Below are 22,837 nucleotides of genomic sequence, written 5' to 3' on the forward strand. Positions count from 1 at the left end.
TTTACATATAAATAATGCTTATACTTTTTCATAAACATTATTATTTGGAACAGTAATAAACTTGTTCTAGTAAAATGTAATTTTTTTTTATATTAAGAGAAGAAAAGGTCATATATATTCAAAAATTAAGAAAAAATATAAAGTTATTAAAATTTTTTTATTTTATTTATTTTTTACTGAAGTTTTTATAAAAAAATAAAATATTTTTTTTTTTCTTTAATTTATAATATATCAATAAAATAAAAAAAAAATAAAAAAATGACTAATAAATTATGAAAAAAAAGAAAAAGGTGAATAAGCATATAAAAAAATTGTAAATAAAAATGAAAAAGAATATAAAAATAAAATCATGAAACATAAGGGTATGGTTTTTTTGTTGTTGTAATAAATATCTCATAATAAAAAAAAAAAAAAAAAAAAAAAGAATTAAATATATACAAGTATTAACAATTTCGAAAAAATTGGTTGTTAAAATATAATTTATAAAATAATATATATATATATATATATGAATTGACACACTTTAAAAAAAAAAAATTCGAATTTTTAAATTATATTGTTAATGTAACATTATAACTAATAAAAAAATTATACATATATAATGTATAATTTTCAATATTTTTAATTTTTTTATTTTAATTACTTTATCTTAAGTTTTTTGAAATCCTCTTTTTCTTTTTTTTTTTTTTAATTAAATTTTGAAAATTTTTATTATTTCTTTTATTTCTCATTTTATTTTATTTTTGTTTTTATAAATCGGAATCAAATATAGACTTTAAGTAAGATGGCGCTACTCTATATACCCATACATTTCCTTCTCTTCTGTCTAATCGTGAAGTTCTTTGCCTTGCTCTTTTTCTAGTTACAATTAATTCTCTAATATCTTCAATAATTTCCCTATTTAAAGACCAATATGAATGCCTTAATGTATGAACATTTGATCCTAACCATGTTGTATCAATAACATCAACATCTAACCAATCTCTATTATCTCGATAGCAATAAGTAGGTTCTATTCCTGTAAAAACTAACAATGTATTTCTAAACATAGGTGGCTGATGCATCACATTTTTTGTATTTTCTTTATTTAAAAAACTGTTATCATTATACATAGAACTGTGATCATCCTTAGCTAACTTATTATTATTCTTTTTCTTTTTGTAAAAAAAATTAACAATTTTTCTCAATCTTTGTACTACTTTTGTCATAAATTCTTTATTTTTCATTTTCTCATTATCATTTTTTCCTTGAAATTTACTGCTATCAAAAAAAGAAGAAAATAATTTGGAATCCAAACTAATTTCTTCTGTTTCATCAGTTCTATTTTCTACTGGTATTGAATAATATTCTAATTTATTGCTATCAAAAGCAAAATTTTCATAAGCATTTAAATTCTTTGAATTATAATCATCTTTGCATATGTTTAAGTCAAATATATTTTTTCCTAATGATTTTGTACCACTAAATATTTCTGCCCATTTTAATGCTTTATCATTAGAATCACAATATATAGAAATAACAGTGCAAAATGATCTAAGGAATACATATTCTTTATTAACAAAATCACTTAAATAATATTCAGGATTCATCATAGTTAGAGTTATTAATTTCATTTTTGTTACATTTTTTGAGGAATTTTCTTTTTCATCAATAGTTGAAAACAATTCACTATTTACTATATCATGAAAGGCTAATAAAAACATTCTTGTTCCCATACTATGTGTTATTATATGTATTTGTCTAATTCCTGTTCATAGAGACGAATATATAAAAAAAAAAAAAAAAAGGAAATACATTAACAAAAAATATAAATATAATAATTCTGTTTATAATATATATATATATATATATATTATATTTCTTTTTATATTAATTTTTATTTTCATTTATTTTCTATTTTTTTTTTTTTTCTTTTTTTTTTAAATTATTACCATTGTTTCTTAGAGTATCTAGAAAAGATTTAAAAGCATGATGAACTTTTTTATTTTTTGAATTATCTTTTGCAATAAAAAATTCTAAAAAGTTTTTTCCTGATGGCCAATTAAACAGAAATAGTTTAATATAATTAGGAAAGTTCCCAAAAGATGCCATTTGTCCCAATACTTGTAAAGCTTCTAAATGGTTAGTGTTATAACCATGTATAAAAATAACTGCTTCTAAACAACCAGCTAATTCACACTTTACCCATCCATCAAGACTCAATTCTTTTATATCATCTATCCAAGAATATAGACGTTTTTCATTTCCCTTTTTATTATTTAAACTATTTTTGCTCTTTTTTATAATTTTTATTTTTACTTCATTATCTTCAAAATCATTTCCACTTCTACTGCATAATAAATTGGAATTTTTTTTATTTATATAACCCGTTATATATAATCCCCTTTCTGCATCAATAGAAATATGAAGATCAGTATTGTAAATAATACCAAAATTAGGCATATGTGGACATAAATTTTGTAAAATAATATTCATACATTTTGTTTTATATACATTTGTTATTGTATCTGAGAATAATAATCCTCTACGTTTCTTTTTAATTTTTAATTTAGGTAATGTACCAGAAAATGCCTTAGGAAGAAAAGTTTTTCTATTTCCATTTTTTTTTTTGTTTTTTTTTTTTATTCTTAAACTGTTATAATTCTTTAAATCTAATAACGTGTTTGTCATACTATAACCTATTTTTTTCTTTATTTTTCTTTTTTTATCTTTTTTTTTTTTTTTTTTTTCCCTAATATTTCTTAAAATTCTATATGCCTTTTCACCTCTAGGAAAATTGCTGTTTTTATTGTTTTTCTTTTTTTTTTTATTTTTTTCTTTTTCATTTGTATCTTTTTTATATTCCCTGTTTTCATTTACGCTAATATTATCACTTAGTCCTTCAATTAAATCTTTATTTTTGTCTTCTTTATTTATTTTTTTTTTTTTATCTTTCAAGTGAAAATGGTTTGCTATCATCTTATATCTTTCTTTTGCTCCTTTCTTTTCCTTTTTTAAAGATTCTAGACATATTTCTTCATTCTTATCTGATATATCATTCTCTTTTTTTAATTCCTGCTTATGCTTTCCAATAGTTTGAAAACTCTTTTTACTTAATACAATTTCTGTATTTATATTAAATTTTTTTTCTTTATTGAAAAATTCATATTTTTTTTCTTTTTTTCTGCCTTCACTTTTTTTTTCTATACAATGGTCATCATTCATTTTATATTCGTAATTATATTTTTTATTTGATGGAATTTTATATGAATTTATCTTATTTTTATTTTTTTCAATAACATTTTCATTTGTTACATTATCATTATTTCCTATAATTAGACTAGGATGTTCTTCCGAGTTTGATCTAATTTTGTTTGTTTTATTTTTTTCTTTATCTTTTCCTTTATTTTTTTCATTAATTGTTTCGTTATCTTTCTCTTTTCTTTTTATTTTTTTTATATATTTTTCTTTATTTTTTTCTTTATCTTTTTCTTTTCTTTTTATTTTTTCTTTATATTTTTCGTTATCTTTTACATCTTCCTTACTATTTTCAATAATATGCACTTTTTCTTTAATACATATTCCGCTTGACAAATCTTTTGTTTTATTTTTATTAATGTTAAATTTTTGTTCTTCATCTCTTTTTTCCACATTTTTATTTAATGCATTTTGTATTTCATTTTCTAATGTAAAATCCTCAATGTCATAACTCAACCTATATATATCATTATAATTTAGAATTTCTCCTTTTAAATATGTTTCGTCATTAATTAATGTCTTGGGTAGTTCATCATTATATATTTTTGAATTATTATTTAAAACATCTATTTTATTCTCTTCATTATTATTATTTGCAACATTTTTATCTAAATTAATTTGATCATCATCACTATCTTGAAGAAGATTTGAATAATCAAATCTTAAAATATCATTACTAGCTTTATTTATAATTAAATATTCACAACATTCTCTTTTCTCTATTAATCCATGCTTATTTTCATTTTTCTTATTTTTTCTATTAACATTTGTCAAATTTAAATTATAAAATACTACCCTTGGAAATGTTCTATAAAATGCTCCACTTACACAACATTCCGTATCAGCTAAACCTATTAAAAAAATAATATGCACATATATATATATAATTGAAAAAAATATATGATTAAAAAACTATTTAAAAGATAAATTTTCTATAATTTTACCTATTTCTAAATCATTCAATTCACAGTTTGTTTTTCCATATCCTATTTTTATACACATAAAACCTGAACCTGTTTTAAAATCTCGACATTTAAAAGGTCCAACTGGTATTCCATGAAACCAATAACCAATCAAAACTTCTCCTTCTGAATTTATACCTCTCCAGTATCCAAAACCATGAGGTCTTCCTTTATTATCTAATTCTCCTATATAGAAAATAATACAAAAATTTAAATTTCTTCTATTTCTTAATTTGAAAGGAGAATTAGATACTCTTTTCTTAAAAAATTTCATAAAAGGAGAATATCTTTCTTTTTTGATAACAATATTATATCCTATTGCACTTCTTGTACTACTTTCTAAGTCTTCTTTTGATAGCTGATCTTGCTTCTTATACAATGAATTAAATAAGTAGCTATTCATTTTGTTTAAATAATATGCATCAATATTATTAGGAACTCTAAAATGAATCATTTCTTTTTTAACAATTGAATAGGAATTCAAAAAAAATCTATCTAAATAAAATTTTAATAAATGTGGGTATATTAGTTTATGATAAGCAGCATATATAGATACTAATTTAATTAAAATAGTATATATTAACAAATTAAAAGTATCTAAATAAAATGCATCAAATATTTTTTGTAACTGCAAGTTGAAATAATCTTTCTTCTCATAAATCTTACTATTATTTTTATTTTGTAATCCCTCATTTTTTAAATACAAGAAATTTGCATAAACCATTATAGGTATTTGAATAACAAATAAAAGCATAAATAAAATGGTTAATCTACCAGCAAGTAAGTAATTGGAAGGAATACCTAATTTTATTAATAGTATTATGCATATTAATAATATTATATAACAAATAGATTGTATAATTCCCTCTGAGTCATAGATATTTAAAAATATATTTGTATTTTTAACATTTGTATCAATTGATTCACTTGTAGTACTTGATGCTGTTAAATTTTTAGAAATTTGTGCAGTAATTTTTAATATTAATGCATAAAGTATAATGTAACTTGCACATTTAAAAGAACTGTAATTATAAAAAGTTCCCATATATTTTCTTAATAATTCTCTATACTTCATGAATTTTAAAGTTTCCCCAAATCCATATACATTTTTATTTCCGCAGTCAATTTTAGGAGTAACAATTTTTTGAAATTGTTCTTGATATTTATTATATATACAATTAGAGCTTTTGATGCTTTCTTCCCTTTTAGAATAATTTGATTTATCTATTTTTTTTTTATTATTTTCAAAATCATCAAACTTTTTTTCAGGGGTACATATACATTTCATATATAAATTTTCCGTATCTGAATTTTTTGTATCATTTATATTTCTTCTTAACTTTTTATTCTTTTTTTTACTGAATTTTTTTTCTTTTTCTATATCTTTTTTCTTAACATCCCTCCTTACATCAATAGCATCTTCGTATAATTCTCTTTTTGATTTAATAATACTACTCGTAGCTCTATGAATACTTTCATTTTCTACACTTTTTGAAAAGTAAATTTCTTTATTAAATTTATGGAATTCTCTTTTTTTGTTCTTATTTAATAGATCATAACTAGGAATATTTTCATTTCCTTCATGATCTCTTACTTGTTTAGAATTACTGTTACTGATTTCACTTCTAAATATAAAATTAGGGTATTCGTTATTTGCAGAATTCATTTGGCCATTTTTTAATTCACTATTAAAAGAAATACCTTTTTTAATTTTATATCTTCTAAAGTTGTTAATATCATTATTATCTTCATAATTATTGTTTAACATTTTTGCTTCATCATTTTTTTCATTAAAAAATAAATTAATTTCATTTTGATTCAGTATATTATTTCTATTATCATATTCTTCATTAACATCATAAGGATTAATATTTATCTCATTTCTATTATTATCAATATTATTTGCATCATTCAGTGATTTCATTTTTTCATTTTTACAATATTCTACATTAGTATTTGTAAATTTTTCTTCAAATTTGTTATCTTCATATTCTACACAAGTCATACAATTTATTTTGTGAAAAGGTTGCGCTATATTATCTGCATACACAAACTTTTTACTTATATTATTATTAACTAATTCATCATTTCCTTTACTAAATAACTTATTTTCATATTTATAATTACTGAATTTTATTTCATTATAATATAATCCCAAAAAATCCTTATTCATTTTGCTAATAGGAATTATATATTTTTTTTTTTTGTTTTTAAAAATTTTATTTTTTAAAAAAAAAATCTTGAATTTAGAGCTACGTTTAGGTATATTTTTTTTTTTAATAATTAATTTTGTGTAATTTTTATTTGGTAAACAAAAGGACTTTTCTTTTTTTTTATATCTGAAATAATTACAAAAAAAATAATAACTATTTTTTAGTTTAAATAAATATTTTTTTGATCTTTTACTTAATTGTGTATAATTATATTTGCATATAATAGATTCTTCCAACCTTCTGAGTAGCAATTCCTTAATTTTATAACTTTTTTTAATTTTCTTAATTCTATATTTATCTATTTTTTTTTTAACATTTATTTTTTTATGACAACTTGTTTTTTCGTACTTATTATAATTCTTTAAAAATTTATATTTTCTTTTTTTTTTCTTATCATTACATAATAAATTACGGTTGACTATATGAAAACCTTTAATATTTTGAGTATTTTTTTTGTAATCTTTTTTTTTATTGTTGAAAACAATACTTTTATTTTTCTTCTTTATTATTTCATTTTTTATTCCATTGTGATGTTCAGTATTTATTTTTATTCCAGTTTTGTTTGTATCCAAGTCCAAATAGTCAAAAAATAATGTATTTACATATCTGTCATTTTTTATCATTTCATTATTTTCATTTTCTATATAATCTATTCCATCTTTTAATAATATATTTGCTATATATTCATTTTTTAATATATCTATATGTTCATAATTATATTCACTGCATTCTAAAACCTTTATAGGATTTTTATATTTATTCATGATTTCTTTTTTTTTTTTTCTTTTTTTATCTGTCTTTGTATGTTTTCTTATTATTTTAACATTTTTTTTTATTTTTTTCTTTAATACGTTTATATTATATTTCTTCTCTTCTAATTAACAACAAAAAAAAAAGCAACGTTATAAAATCAAAAAAAAAAAAAAAAATTATATTAGATTAATTTATAACTAATTATATTATACACATTCCAATAAAAAATCGTAAAATAAAATAATTATCAAAAAGGATATATGTTTCTTAATGCAATATATAATTAATATGAATAGTAAAACAAAAGTAGTATGAATAAATATAAAAAAGAAAGAGATATATAGATAAGTATTTCTTCAATTATTTTATTAAAAAAAAAAGAAAATTGTAAAAAATAATTAAATGTGAAATATAAGGGAAATATAATAAAATATTTCCTTAAATATAAATCTAAAAAATTTATTTTTATATATTTTCTTCATTGGTAATTTTAATGAAATTTTAAAAAATAAATTATAAAGAAACATTTAAAAATTAAAATAAGATTAATTGTTTCTACAATTACATATCTTAAGATTAATAACCAAACATAAACAAATAATTTTTTTAAAACAGAAACTAAAAAATATAAACAAAAATATGAGATAATTCAAACATTGCTTATTATATAACTAATAGTGTAACTATTTTGTAAATTTGTAAACAAATTTGTATATGTAGACTAATTAAAAATTAAATGTAATAAAGAAAAAAAAAAAAATGAAATATATATATATATATATATATATTATTTTTTTTATTTACAAAATTTTAAAAGGACAAAAATAACAGAAAAAAGTAATTAAAAATTGAAAGGTAAATGTAGCAATAAAATTTATCAACACTATCCTAATTTAATCTAAATATAATTCTTTTATATTGAAAAATATAAATCTACAAAACTATTAAAAAAAGTGAAATATATATGTGTACTTAGAAGCCAAAAAAAAGAAAAAAAAAGTGTGAAATAAATATATTTTCCTTAAAAAAAATTCTTTTTATCATCAATATATTTATTTTCTTTTTTTTGTTTACTACAGTAAAAAAAAAAAGTATTACAAATATTAACAGAATATACATATATATATATTTATATATATTTATATAAAAAAATAAATATTAATATATAAGCATTTAAAAATGAAAAAACATATTTTCAATTAATCATAAAATTTGTTAATGAAAATTATCGTACTTGCGATAAAATAAAGGAAAAAAAAATAAATAATAAATAAATACATAAATAAATAAAATAATAATAATGATAATAATAATAATAAAACAAATTTAAAAATGTGACCAAAGAAAAAAAAAAAAATGGAATCAAGTCAAAAAAAGAAATATATCTATAAAACAACAAATATAACATATATTCAGCAAATTCATTTATATAATTTTCTCTTAATGATTTAATATATAAAAAAAAATAATAAAATATATAAATTTTTTTTTCTTAAAAAAAAATCATTACATATTAATAATTTATTGTTCTATAGTTACAATTTACAAATGTTACGTATTGAAACAAATATACTATATATTTTTTTTTCTTAAATATATATATATATGAATCCAATTAAAAAAAAAATTAATAAATAAATAAATAAAAATATATATTTTGCACAAATGCAAATTATATATATATTTATGAATAGTTAGCTTAAATAGTCTATTTCCTAATAAAAAAAAAAAGTGTGTAATTTCATAATAAAGGTTTTAATTTATATTAAAAATAACAAAAGAGATTTGAAAAAATTGGAACAATTAAAATTGGATTCATATAAATAAATTTCAATGTAATAAAGTTTTAAAAAATTATAATTAATAATTTCTTAAATATTAAAAAAAAATTCTATACATAAACAAATAAATGAAGAGGATAAAAAAAAAATAAAATTCACATAAAACTATTTAAAATCTTTGTTTATTAGCATTTTATAGTTTTCTTATTATTTTTTATGGAAATGTAAAAAAGATTTAAAATAACGATAATAAGCATAAAAAATTTTACAAAAATGTCTTTATATTTATTTTCAGAATATTACCAGTTTTTATACCATATCTGCAATTAAATAGCCACACATTTTTTATGAGAGTTTTGTTACACAAGTAATTTTGTTAATTTTGTTTTTTTTTTATATAAATGGAATATTTAAAAATTCAAAATTTTTTATTAAAATTAAAAAATCCTTAAGAAATTCATAATAACAATTTTATATATTTACTTAAATTCAAAAGGTCTTCTATATTTAAAAAATGTAGCACATGCATTTAAAATAAATAAAATGTTGTATGTATGTAATTTTATTAAAATAAATATAATTTAAAAAATAAAATTTTTCTTTTTTATGAATAAATAAATATATCTATATATATATACATTACTTAAAAAAATATATATTAAAACAACGGAAATGATATTAATTATTTTACTAAAAATGTATAAATTGAAAAGAAAAAGAAAAAGAAAAAAAAAAAAATTAAAAATATAATATTTTTCATAATAAATACATATATGAAAGTGGTTTTATAAAAAATAAAAAAAAACACTAAAACTATATTTTAGACAAAATAGTTTGACAATTATTATGAGACTTAATAAAGTATAGGAATGTCCTACTAGAATTTATCAGAAAAAATTTAAGTTTCATTAATAAAAAAATATCTATTCATTTTTTCTTTAAATAATAATTCAGTGTGTATTATATATATAGCTCATTTTATTTTTTTTAAATAATACGAGAGTTAGAGCTTTCACTTAATTTGTCCTTTAATTTTTTTTTATTTAATTTAATAAACTTAGATATATCACTTTTTTATCTTGTTTCAGATGATGAATCCAAATAACTATTAATAGAAATTTCGTTTCCATTGATAACATTATTTTCTTTTACATTTTTCATATCGTTTTTATGTGAATGATATTTATTTTTTAATGTAGATTTTGAAGAATCATTTGATATATTATCATCAGAAGATAAGCTCCTATTTTCTTTAAATTCTTTCATATTTTTCTCAAGATCACCTTTTTTCTCATCATGAATATCTTTTTTTTGCTTATCTTGTTCAACTTTTTCATCTTCATTTTCTTCAAATCCTTCATCAGAGTAATCGATTTCATCGTAATTTTCAATCACTTCCTCTTCTTCATCTTCATCTTCATCTTCTGTTTCTTCTTTGTCATTTTTGTTTTTATTTCTTTTTATAATAATATAATATTTCCAAATAGACAAATATTTATTATAATAATAATACTTATGATGATTAATATTATTGACATATTTAAAAATAAAAATATAAAAATATCTTTTAATAAGATTAATGCTGTTTATTTTTTTAATCTGAAGAAAATTATTTTTAAGTACTTTTTTTTTTTTTAAAAAATGAAATAGAGAATAAAAATGTTTTTTTAAAATTTGTTTACGCATATAATTATCACTTATTTTTTTTATATTATCATAATGATTTAAATTTTTCATAGCAATATCATAAAGCTTATTAAAGAATTTTTGTTTTATTGCTTTATTTTTTTTAAAAATAACTATATCATAATTTTTTTTTTCAATTTTTATTTTGTTAATAGAAAAAATTAGGAGAAAGAAATATTTTTTCATTAAATTGAAATTATATTTTTTTTTAAGGTCAACAACTTTTTTTTTCTTTTCAAAATAATTACGCGCTCTATTATTCCAATACCTTATTAGTTTCATTAAAGTATTTTCTTGAATTTTTTTATAAAAAATTAGAGAATTATATTCACAATAATTCTTCCATTTATTCTCTATATAAAACTGCTTTAAAGATATTATAAATTCACACTTCCTTCTGTAAGCTAAAAAATTATCACATGCATTTTGTAAAAATAAATTTTCTTTACAATAAATATTGTAGTTTATCCACTTATTTAAATAGATATTTAGTATTCTTTTGTTTCCCCTAGCTTCAATTGTCTCTTCACATAACTTTAAATGATTTTTGTAAAAATATAAATTTATAATTATGAAGAAATATTTTTTATACATATAAAATTTTCTTTCTATAATATATTTTAGGCACAAATTATTCAAGTGATCTTTTTTCTTTTTTATATTTTTATATTTTAATAAAATCAAAAAGTATCTTTTTTTGTTATTGTTCATAACTTTTACTTTGTATTTTTCAAGCAAATGTCTTAATGTGGTATTTTTTTTCGTGTAGGTATTAAAAGTAGTAAAGATTTTATACAAAAGTTTTTTTTTATAATCTAAAAAATTCTTTATTTGTTTTTTTATAAAAAAAAAAGAACCATTTCGAAGTAAATTATAATTTTCGTTTTTCTTTTTTAAAATAAAATAAAAATAAAATATGTTGTTTTGATAAATATTATAAAAATGAATATTTATTTTATTTATAAAAAAAACGAATTTAAAATTAAATATCCAAGTGTTAAAATATTTCTGCTTAATTCTGTATTTCTGACGTATCATAAAATAAAATAGATTTTTCCACATATAAAAAATAATTTTAATAATCTTATTATTTTTATATTTAATTATATCATGAATATTTCTAAGATTCTTTTTCTTTTTTGTATATAGCAACCAGTAATTAATGATTAATTTTACATTTCTCTTGTTATTTATTATAATTAAATGATTCATAACATTTTTTATTTTTTGTAATTTATTATATTCTCTAGACCAAATGTAATAAAATTTTGTTAAAATACACTTATTGCTATATTTTATACAATATTCCTTAGCACTCTTACTATTTTTTTTAAAATTTTTATATTCCTTTAAAGCAGTAAATATTGTATTTTCTAACTTTTTATTGTTTTTATCTATAAATGCCTTAACTGACAAATTTATTTGATATCTCTTTCTTAATTTAAAATAATGAAATTTTAATAAATTTTTATTCTTCTTATTTTTTAATTTTTTATAACGATAAAAAGTTAACCATTTACCCCAGTACATTTTCAAAAAAAACTTACACAATTGTTCTCTTTTTTTACTATATATCTTTTTATTTTCTACAAAATTAGATATCCATTTATTGAAAAAGTAGTATTTTTTTTTTAATAGAAATTCTAAATAGCTTTTTTTACAATTGCTTTTTTTTTTATATCTACCATACCAAAAGAAAAATATATAACTTAACTTTTTGTATTGTAATGAAGAATATATATATATTTGTAATTTATTAAAAATTCGATTTTTTTTAATTATATTATAATATATTAAAAAGTATTTTTTTTGCAAAGAATGTTTTTTCCTCTTAATAAATTGATAATATTTAAATTTATGAATTACATAATTAAATATTTTTTTCAAAAAATTCTCTTCTAATACATTACAAAAATTTATATATGTTTGCTTATCTTCATATAAATATTGCCATCTGAAGAAGAACATTCTTAACAATCTTGAATTAATTTTTTTAGATAAAAAAAAAATTTTCTTCTCATATTGATATAGTAATAACCACACATAAAAAAAGCATTGCTTTGTTTTACTATTTTTATGTTTCAATATAATTTCGTAACTTTTTTTTTCTTTAATTTTCTTTTTATAGAACATAATGAATTTTTTAAAATAAATACCCTTTAATCTATTTTCACTCTTTTCTTTTAATTCATAAAATTTTGTTTTATCATAATTGCTGACTTTAATAAGTTTATACCAGTAAATAAAAATTAAATGTATATGTTTCCTTAATACTTTTTTTCTTTTTGTTTTAATTTCTTTAACCTTTTGATTAAATGATAGTATCCATACTCCAAAGTACTTTTCTAGTAATTCCTTTTTAATATTATCTTTAATTTTATTTATTTTTATAATATCTACCTTTTGTCTTTCTTTTTTAATTACACTGTAATCTTTCCACATGAGCATTGATTTTTTTAACTTTTTAAAAAACAAATATATTTGAATTAATTTATCTTTGTTCATTCTTAACAAGAAAGAAAAATTTATATTTAAATTGTTCTTCCTAAAATTATTTAATATACAATTTTGTATTTTCTTAAAAAAAATTATCATATTTTTTTTAAAAGAATCTTTTATAAAATTATTTTTCATTTCTATTGGTAAAATGTTCAAATTTTTTTTATCATCATTTTTTTTATTATTAATAATGGTTGAAGATAAAGAAGATGAATATGAATAACATGGCATACAACACATATCTAATGAATTATTTTCATATAAAGAGTACAATTCATCATTATTATTTATATTTATTACCTGATTATTTTCTCTATAAATTTTTTTGTTGGTAATTTCTTTTTTAGAAATAACATTTTTTATTTTATTATCTTTTTTTTTTTTCCAACTTTCTTTTTCTTTCAGCTTTTTTTTTAAACTATCCTCTTCATTAATAAAGATATGATTTGTAATATAATTTATGTTTGAATAATTTCCGCTTTTATTATTCTTATTAAGTATTAAAGAACTTTTGAATATGTAATAAATGAATAGTAGCATTTTAAAATTTCTATTTATTTCTTTATCTTTCACACTAACTGATTTGATAAAATAAAGTGATGTATTCTTCTTAAAAAAATTTAATAATAATTTTTTTGTTTTTACTGATAATAAATTAAAAATATAATTATATAAAATTTTAAAATTTTTTTTAAAATGTATGAAAAAGTTATAAATGTCATAAAAGTCATACATTAATATGTAGCATAATATTAATCTATTTATATTATTTCTTCTTAAAATATAACACATATTCAAAAAATAGTTGAAATTATTACTCTTCTTATAATATTTCTTTATAATTAATTGATCTTCATTTTTATCCATATGAACATATATTTTATTTAAAATTAAAAAATTCTTTAAATTTAAAAGTATATTTAATGCATTAATACTATTATTATGTATTGATTTTTCATTATATGCATATATATAATTACTTCCTTCAGATATTTCATTTTTATTGTTATGTAAATAAACTCTATTCAAACTTTTATAATCATCCTTATATATACATTCACAGTTATTTTTATATTCGATTATTTGATCAAAGGAAAGTGTTTTATAAAGTTTAGAATAAAATAATGTATGAATATTATAAATAACTGAAATTTTGTTGTAGGTATTTTGTATTCTCAGATATAATAATAAGAAAAAAATGCGTTTTTTTTTTTTTAATTTTATTAAATTATCAATTATTTTATATTCTTTTTTTTTGTTAATATAATTGTTCCATATAACAAAATATCTTTTTAAATAGTACATTATATTATTTTTATTTACTATTAAAATTATGTAATTTTTCTTCTTCATTTTTTCTTTACAAATTTCTAAAATAATTTTAAAGTATTTCCTTTTTATCATATTTTCATAAAAATGTTTAATCATACTATGTTCTCTTTCTCTCTTTTTCTTTTTTATTATTATAATTTTCATAACTTCAAAGCATTTACCAAGAGTTTTTTTATTTAATCGTTTTCTTAATTTTAAATACAATTTCTGCAAAAAAAAAAAAAAATAAAATAAAATAAAATAAAATAAATTATATATATGAGTAATGTTGATATAATTAATAAAATATATAATAAATAAATCAGTAATATTCTTAGAAATGAATATATATCTAAAATAATGCATTTTGGTGAAACAAGCATATAATAATGCCGAAACATTATTTATTTTTTATATTAACCTCTTGTATTTTCACATATTTTCTATATATCTGAAGTTTATGAATACTATACTGATAGATTTTATTTTTTATTAATTGATCAATTTTATTAAAAATATTAAGTATCCTTCTCTTTTTATTTATTTTTTTTTTTATTTTTAAAAATATTTCTTCCTTTATTTTATTTTCTCTTCTTTTTTTTAGCATATCAATTATTTTTCTTTCTTTTTTTCTTTTCACCAAAAATTTATACCTAAAATATAAAAAATAATAATAATTATAAATATGATAATAAATACAATAAAAAAATGTGTATTTCTTATAATAGTAACAATGGTAATGAATCTATTGGAATTATTGTAATAATTTTAATTCATTAAGTAATAAAAATAATAATAAAAGAACTATATATATAATCATTATCTTTGATGTTTTATTATATTTTATTTATTTTCATATTTTTGTTTATCTCCTCATTTTAACAATATGTTATTTTATATTTTTCTTAATCTTACCAGTTTGTAAAGAAATTCTTTTTCATTTTATATTCAGCATTTATATGAATTTGATAAAAATTGATTTTTACTTTTTTAATAAAATTATAAAAATTAATCATAGAATAAAAAAATTTTCTTTTCATCTTATTTTTTAATATTTGTACATTTTTTTTATAAATTATCCTTTTTTCTTTATACATTCTTAAAATTGTAAAAATTCTCTTTTTCAAGTTGTTGCAATAGAACAGGAAAGATTTTTTATTTTTTATTCTGTTGTTTTTATTGCTTTTTAATATATGCAGAATATTTCTTTTTAATTTAATGCTTTTATCTAATAAAAAATTATTTAATAATAATTGCAGTTTTGAAAAATACTCATTATTTTTGTAAATAATAAGAAGAGTTCTAAATTTTATTTTATTTAATAAATAATTATTTATTACACATACAAATATCTTTATCTTTTTATTTTCTAAATATTTTTTCTTCCATTTATAAAATATGTTTTTTAAAATATTCAAGTTTTTTAATTGCCTATCATTGTATATTTTTTTTTCTTCAATTTTTCTCTTTCTTACTTTTTTATATCTAATTTTCCATATCTCAAAATATTTTTCTTTAATTAAAAATATTTTTTTTTCTAAAATTTCTTTTTTAACCTTTTTAATTCTAATATAACAATTCCATTTTTTCAGTATCATATGACATATCATAACGTTTAAGCGATTTTTTAAAAAAAATTCAATCTGAAAAAGAAGAAAAATTAGAATATTAATATATAATATTAAATACATTTCTAAAAAAAAAAAAAAAAAGATATAATACACTTAAATGCATATTATAATTATTTTTTTTACTTACTCTTTTCATTTTTTTATTATACAAGTACAATTTAGAGAAATAAGAAATGTAAAATTTCATAGAAATTATTTTTTCAACTTCTTTAAATTTTATGTTTATTATAAATAATGTGTACCATTTACTTAAAATATTCAATTTTCTTTTGCTAAAAAAAAAAAAAGAAAAGATAAAAAATATAAAAATATTTATTTAATATATATTTTTAAAATTATCTTAAGGTGTCTTATTCTATATTTATTAAAAAATAAACATAAAAGTTGTATTTTCTCTATACCTATTAAAAAGAATTTCTATATTTCTAAGAAAGTAATTTTTATTTTGTTTTATTTTTATATATTTCTTCCATTCATTAAAATACTTATACAACCATATTTTACTTTGAATTTCTTTATATTGTAAAAACTAAAAAGAAAAGGAGAAAAAATAAAATAATTCTTTGAAGATTTAATGAGAGAGTATAGAAAACAATAATAAATTACAGATATATTTAAAAATTTGTGAAAAAAATAAAGAATACATGGATATTTATTTAAAAAAAAAAATATATATTACCTTTTTTTTTTTTAATTGATTTGAATGAACATAAATTAATAATATATTAAAAAATTTTCTCTGAATTTTTAAATTAAAATAATTAATACGATTTGATAATTCCTCTTTCTCCTTTAGAAAATGCAATGTTATGTTTTTCCATTTAATTATACACATTCCTTTCAAAAAAGTTTCTGATATTTTGTTTAATGTTTTATAATATACTATATTTTTTGCGTATATGTATAAGGCTTTGAATGCTTTTTTCTTATATTTTTTCATACAATATAAATTAGATATTTTATATTTTATTTTTTTTTCTTTGCTTTTGTTAACATTATTATGCAAAATATCAAAACATTTTTTCTTCTTTTTCATTAACAAATTTTTAAAAAATTGAACAATTCTCTTTTTCTTTAAACTACTTTGTTTTGATACATCCTTCCAGCCTAATAATATCTTTTTCATTTTTTTTTGCTTATTATTACGATCATATATTTGAAAATTTTTTCTAAAACTGAAATATTTTATACGTAAAAAATGCCAAGTAGAAAAAATTTTTCTTTTAAGAATTAGTTTTTTGCTAAAGTTATAGTCACATTTTATTTTACTCAATTTTTTTTTTTTTTGAACAAGCAAAAAAAAACTAATAAAATACATTTTTAAAAGTTTTTTTTTCAATTCATTTTTGAAGTTTTTTATACTTTTACTTTCGGATAACCATGTGTCAAATACGCATTTATATATAGCCTATTAAATTAAAAAAAAAAAATTTAGAAACTATATTTATTATTACTATTATATGTATGTCTATTTATATTCATAATTGTAAATTTATATTTTTCATTCATTCATAAATAAATTATATATATATATATTTTTTTTTTTTTTTTGCTGACCATTTTAATAGAAAATGATATATATGGTAAATTAAATTTCAATTTACTAATATTAACGACAAATAAAACAGGAATAAAAGAAAAAATGATATTTAAAGATTTATAAACATACGTTATATTTTCATAAAAAATATTGGTATTCTGAGATATATTTTTTTTTGTAAAATATTTTTTATGTATATAAATCAAACTATTAATATTTATATTAATATTAGAAAAATTTACAAAATCAAAAAATGTTCTGCAATTATATTTTCTAGTAATTATCTGATACTTATGTAATAATTTTAAAATAAAAAATACAAATATATTACTTTTATCACAAAAGTTATAATAATTAAGAATGTTTTTTCTGTATTTGGATATATAACATTTCCAATAAATTAAAACTCTTTTTTTCAATTTGTTATGAAAATATTTATTCATATGATATATTTGCTCTTTTCTTTTAATCCTATAATTCTTATAACTACGTAAAAAATTGAAGGAATTTATTAGAAGTTTATATTTATACTTATTAAATAATAATATGTATTTCGCAGAATTTATAGAATAATAATTTTTCCAATTTTTGAAAATTTTTTGTATTTCTACTTTATTTTTTTTTTCATATAAGTATAAAAATTTTTTTTTTAAGTTTACGGTTTTATCTTTGTACTTTTTTAGATAAAAAAAATATTTTTTTAAAATAGAAGAATTTTTCTTTTCGTTACACTTTTTTAACAATTCATTAGTTTTAACCCTTTCTTTATGTATATTCTTCCATCTAACAAAGTAATTATTTATCATATATTTTTTTTCTTTTTTATCTAAAATATTAAAGTACTTAATTAGCTTCTTACATTTTATCATATAATCTCTTAAAATACAAAAAAATTTTCTCAAAAAATATATTTTCACCCTTTCTAAATACATATTATAGTATTCTTTAAAATATATTTCTTCCTTATATATTTCAACTAATAAATAAAAATATTTGTGGCACAATTTATTCTTCATTTTATTATAAATCACATTATAATTGTTTTGTTCTATTTTTTTCTTTTTATAATATAAAATTAAATGAACATAACATTTTATTAATAAGTTTTTATTGTAGACATTTTTAATTTCATTATGTTTTTTTTTTTTTGTTTTCTTTTTATTAAATTTATTTTTCCATAAATTTAAATACCATTTTCTTCTTTTTTGTTCTATTTTGCTTCTAATTAATTTTAATTTTTTTCTCTTCTTAGCATAATTTTTCCATTCGTTAAATATATGAATAAAATAAATAAAATGTTTTTTTTTTTTTTTTCTATATTTATTTATCCATTTATTAAAAAAAATTTCCAATATGATTTTTTTCTTTTTAATAAGCAATTTTTCATAAACGCTTTTCAAATATATTTCCTTTTCATTGTAATAACACCAACAATCGTAATACTTAGATAATAGCTTCTTATTATATATTTTAGAAAATTTCAAAAAATTTTTTTCTAATGTCTTTTGCTTTTTGTGATAATTCAACCATCCATACATATATTTTTTTAATGTACAATATGTATAGAATACATTACTTTTATTATATAATTTCATTTTATTTTTTTTTACGTTTCTATCATCATTATATTTATTGTATTTTATTATTTTATTGTATACATTATAAATTATATCTCCATTTAAAAATATTTTTAACAAGTTTTTATTGTTTTTATGAAGAAATGATTTTTCATTTACAACTAATTTAGTAATAGTACTATCATTATTATGTAGTCTTTTATAAACTTTTATTTTTTCCTCCTTTTTGTCAAGACAAAAAATATTCATATTAGTTTTACTAGAATGATATATATTTAAATCCTCATTTTCTTTTTTACGTAACAAAGTATTTTTTACTGTACTATTATATTTTTTTTTCTCATTTTTTTCTATATGAAGTGTTGGCAGATAATCATAGTTCTGATAATTAGACAGTTTATCATATATTTGAGAATCAGTAGAATTGTTTATATTTACTTCACTTAAATTTTCATCAATATTATTATTTCCAAATTTATAACTGTTATCATCAATTATATTTTTACATATAATTAATAACTTATTAAGTATTTCATCTGATAATTGTTTATTTACTTTGTACTTATTTGTTATATCATAGAAAAATTTCAAAATACTCTGAAAATTAAGTTCTTCATTGTTAAAATTACATTCATCAGCTGATCTGTAAATTATTTCTTTTATTATATCATTAACATCTATCATATTACTAAATATTATTATTTTTACTATATTTCATACACATTTATACATTTATTTATTCATTTATTATTTTTATTTTTTTTTATTAACTCATTTATTCACTTTATTAATTTTTTTTTATTTCTGAATCCTTTCATTTTTCTAAATAATATTTCGTCATTTACTATCTTTGAAAAAAAATTAAAAAAATGTATAAGAGGAAATAAAAAAGAAAAAAAAAAAGTAAAATAGAATATAAAAAAAAAAAACACACAAAAATTAAAATAAAAAAGGAAAAACATTATATTTTTTAACAAAAAAAAAAAAAAAAAAAAATTTATTCAATTATATTCAAAATTATTTTTCTAGAAGATAATTTATTTAAAAAAATACATAATTATATAGAATACTACAAAAAAAAAAAAAAAAAGAGAACAAGAAAAAAATACTTTTTTAATAGTTTTTTTTTATCCATCTAAAATACATTTACGTATTCTTTATTAAATTATTTCAAATCATCCTTAATATATTTCAAAAGATCATTTGATATTCGATTTAGCATTTCATCTAAATCTTATTACATTTTTATAAAAATTTTATAATATTTTTTCCTAATTATTTTATTTTTATTTTTATTTTGTTTTATTTTTATTTTTTATAATGAAATGAAAATAATTATTTATACAAAAAATTTAATTTATATTTTTGCTATGAGTTCTTTTTAATTTAATTAGAAATAAAAAATAAAATAAAATAAAATTAAATAAAAATTAAATTTTTATTGATAAAAATATATATAATAATATAAGAATTTTTATATTAATATATGGAAAAACCTTATTTACAATAATTAAAATTATGCTTTAGTTATTTTATTTTATTTTTTTTTTTTCTATAGGAATAAAAATATAAAAAGAAAATATAAATTTAAAAAAATAAGAGATTTTTACTTTTTATTATATTACTTATGAAATTATGTTAAATTTTTTTTTATTTTGAAATATTATTGAGTATGTTATATACCAAATATTAGAGAAGAAAAAAAAATATAACAGTATAAAAATTATGCTTAAATGTATATATATAAATATATATAAGACAAAATGAATTATATGCATTTAAAAAATTTACAAACCAATTATTGTAGAAATAAAAGAAGTAAATATTTCCAAATTTTGCATAACTCACATAAAACTGAAACCTTTTTTTATGTTAAAAAAAAAAATTTTTCTGTATTGAAAATTTCCAAAAATTTAGATAGTTATATTAATAATAGTAATAAGAAATACATTTTTACTAAGTATAACTTTTTTTCAAATGATAGAAAAGAAAATGTATTAAATACAAATATAGAAAATAAAAATCCACCTGTTATTGATAATAACATTATTAATGAGAAAGATGAGAGAAAAATAATAGAAGACCAATATATAAACCAAAGTAATATAGATAATATTACAGAAAAAAAGAAAAAAAAATGGTCAAAATTAAAAATATTTGCATATTCTTTTAATATAGTTTTTTTTTCTTATGTAATTTATAAAGTTTACAAAAATGATATGAATTTATCTAAAGCAGAAGAAAGTATAATTAAAGACTTTGTTAAATTATTTTACTCTTATGAAGAAAAAAATAGTGTAAAAAATTCCCAATTTTTAACATGCCTAAATGAAAGTTTAAATAAACAAATTGCTATGTATTTTATTCAACTAGATACCGACAAAATTTCAGGTTTTTTAATAAATGATGCTGTTAATTTTTTATCTGAATTAAATATAAATGAAAATAATGAAATTGTAAAAAAATTTATTAAAAAAGGAAATGGGAAAAACATGGAGTTGAAAAAGTTATCTGGCTGTTCATTACAAGAATTTGCTGAATTAATAGAAAGTTTAATTTTAGTAAATAAAGCAAAAAATGAAACATCTTTATATAAGAAATCATCATCCCTTGAAAATGAGAAAAAATATTTTATTGATGAATTACAGTATTATTTAGATACTATAGTAAATTTTGTTAAAACAACTAGTATATTTTTATATTATAAAAGTAAAAAAAAAAAACCCAATGAAGATATAGAACAAATAGATGATTTAGAAAAACTAATTCTAGATAAACTTACGCATTACAATGAGAAATACTTTGATAAAAAAAACTTATCATTAGATTATTTACTAGGTAAAGAAGAATTAAACTATCTTAGAAATAATTTATCAAAAAAGACAGAAGAAAAGGAAATTTTATTAGTAGAAAAAAAAATATTAGAGGAAAAAATTAAAATATTGAACAATTTGCAATTGAAAAGAAATTTAACTGAAGCAGAAATTAAAAGGTTACAAGATTTAAAAGTAAAATTAAAAAATCTTAAAAAAACTATGAGGAAGGAAGAACTTAAGAAATATTTCTTTTTATAAAAAAAATTTATTCACTTTTATTATAAAGTAAATCATTTAATTAAACTTTTATATATATATATATATATATATTATATTTCAATTATTAATACAACTAAACTTTTCTTTCTTTAATAAATTTAAAATATTTTGGTTTAACATGTTTTTGTTTATAAGTTATTTTTTTTTTTTAATTTTATAAAAACAAAAAAAAAATTAAATGCCATTATTTGTAATATTTCATTTCTTTTCATTTTTAATTTCCTAAAATTTGTTATTTCCTTTTGTCTAATATTTTTTTTATTTTATTTTTCCCATTTTGTTTTACTTCGTTTTATTTTATAATATTTTATTCTTCTTCATTTTATTATTTATTTTATCTTTTTGAATAAGGACATATATCAGATAAACAGAAGATATATTTTCATACAAAAAGAATTTTGACAATGCCCATTTTTTGAATATCACATTCTTAAAACTAATTATAAATAAAAATATATATATATACTACCTATATATATATCAACTTAATATGTGGTTATTTAAAATGAAATATAATTGAATTATCAAAGGAGTTATTGTATAAAAAAAAAA

The 22,837-nt window shown here is 17.0% G+C and overlaps 3 protein-coding genes across 3 annotated transcripts; 1 reads left to right on the forward strand and 2 right to left on the reverse strand.

Annotated features, from left to right (window-relative positions):
- Positions 1-749: 749 nt before the first annotated feature.
- PRELSG_0108000 (conserved Plasmodium protein, unknown function) lies at positions 750-7,176 on the reverse strand (the record flags this gene model as incomplete). The annotated part of the gene is made up of 3 exons (XM_028678756.1): positions 750-1,747; positions 1,932-4,088; positions 4,182-7,176. The coding sequence occupies 3 exons, from the start codon at positions 7,174-7,176 to the stop codon at positions 750-752; spliced, it is 6,150 nt and encodes a 2,049-aa protein (XP_028531440.1).
- A 2,844-nt stretch (positions 7,177-10,020) lies between these two features.
- PRELSG_0108100 (conserved Plasmodium protein, unknown function) lies at positions 10,021-19,874 on the reverse strand (the record flags this gene model as incomplete). The annotated part of the gene is made up of 7 exons (XM_028678767.1): positions 10,021-14,670; positions 14,864-15,095; positions 15,358-16,085; positions 16,201-16,345; positions 16,475-16,602; positions 16,753-17,481; positions 17,631-19,874. The coding sequence occupies 7 exons, from the start codon at positions 19,872-19,874 to the stop codon at positions 10,021-10,023; spliced, it is 8,856 nt and encodes a 2,951-aa protein (XP_028531441.1).
- A 1,079-nt stretch (positions 19,875-20,953) lies between these two features.
- Positions 20,954-22,264, forward strand: PRELSG_0108200 (conserved Plasmodium protein, unknown function; the record flags this gene model as incomplete). The annotated part of the gene is made up of 1 exon (XM_028678779.1): positions 20,954-22,264. The coding sequence occupies one exon, from the start codon at positions 20,954-20,956 to the stop codon at positions 22,262-22,264; it is 1,311 nt and encodes a 436-aa protein (XP_028531442.1).
- Positions 22,265-22,837: the final 573 nt, after the last annotated feature.

Source organism: Plasmodium relictum (assembly GCF_900005765.1).
Source record: "Plasmodium relictum strain SGS1 genome assembly, chromosome: 1".
Taxonomy (NCBI): Eukaryota; Apicomplexa; class Aconoidasida; order Haemosporida; family Plasmodiidae; genus Plasmodium; species Plasmodium relictum.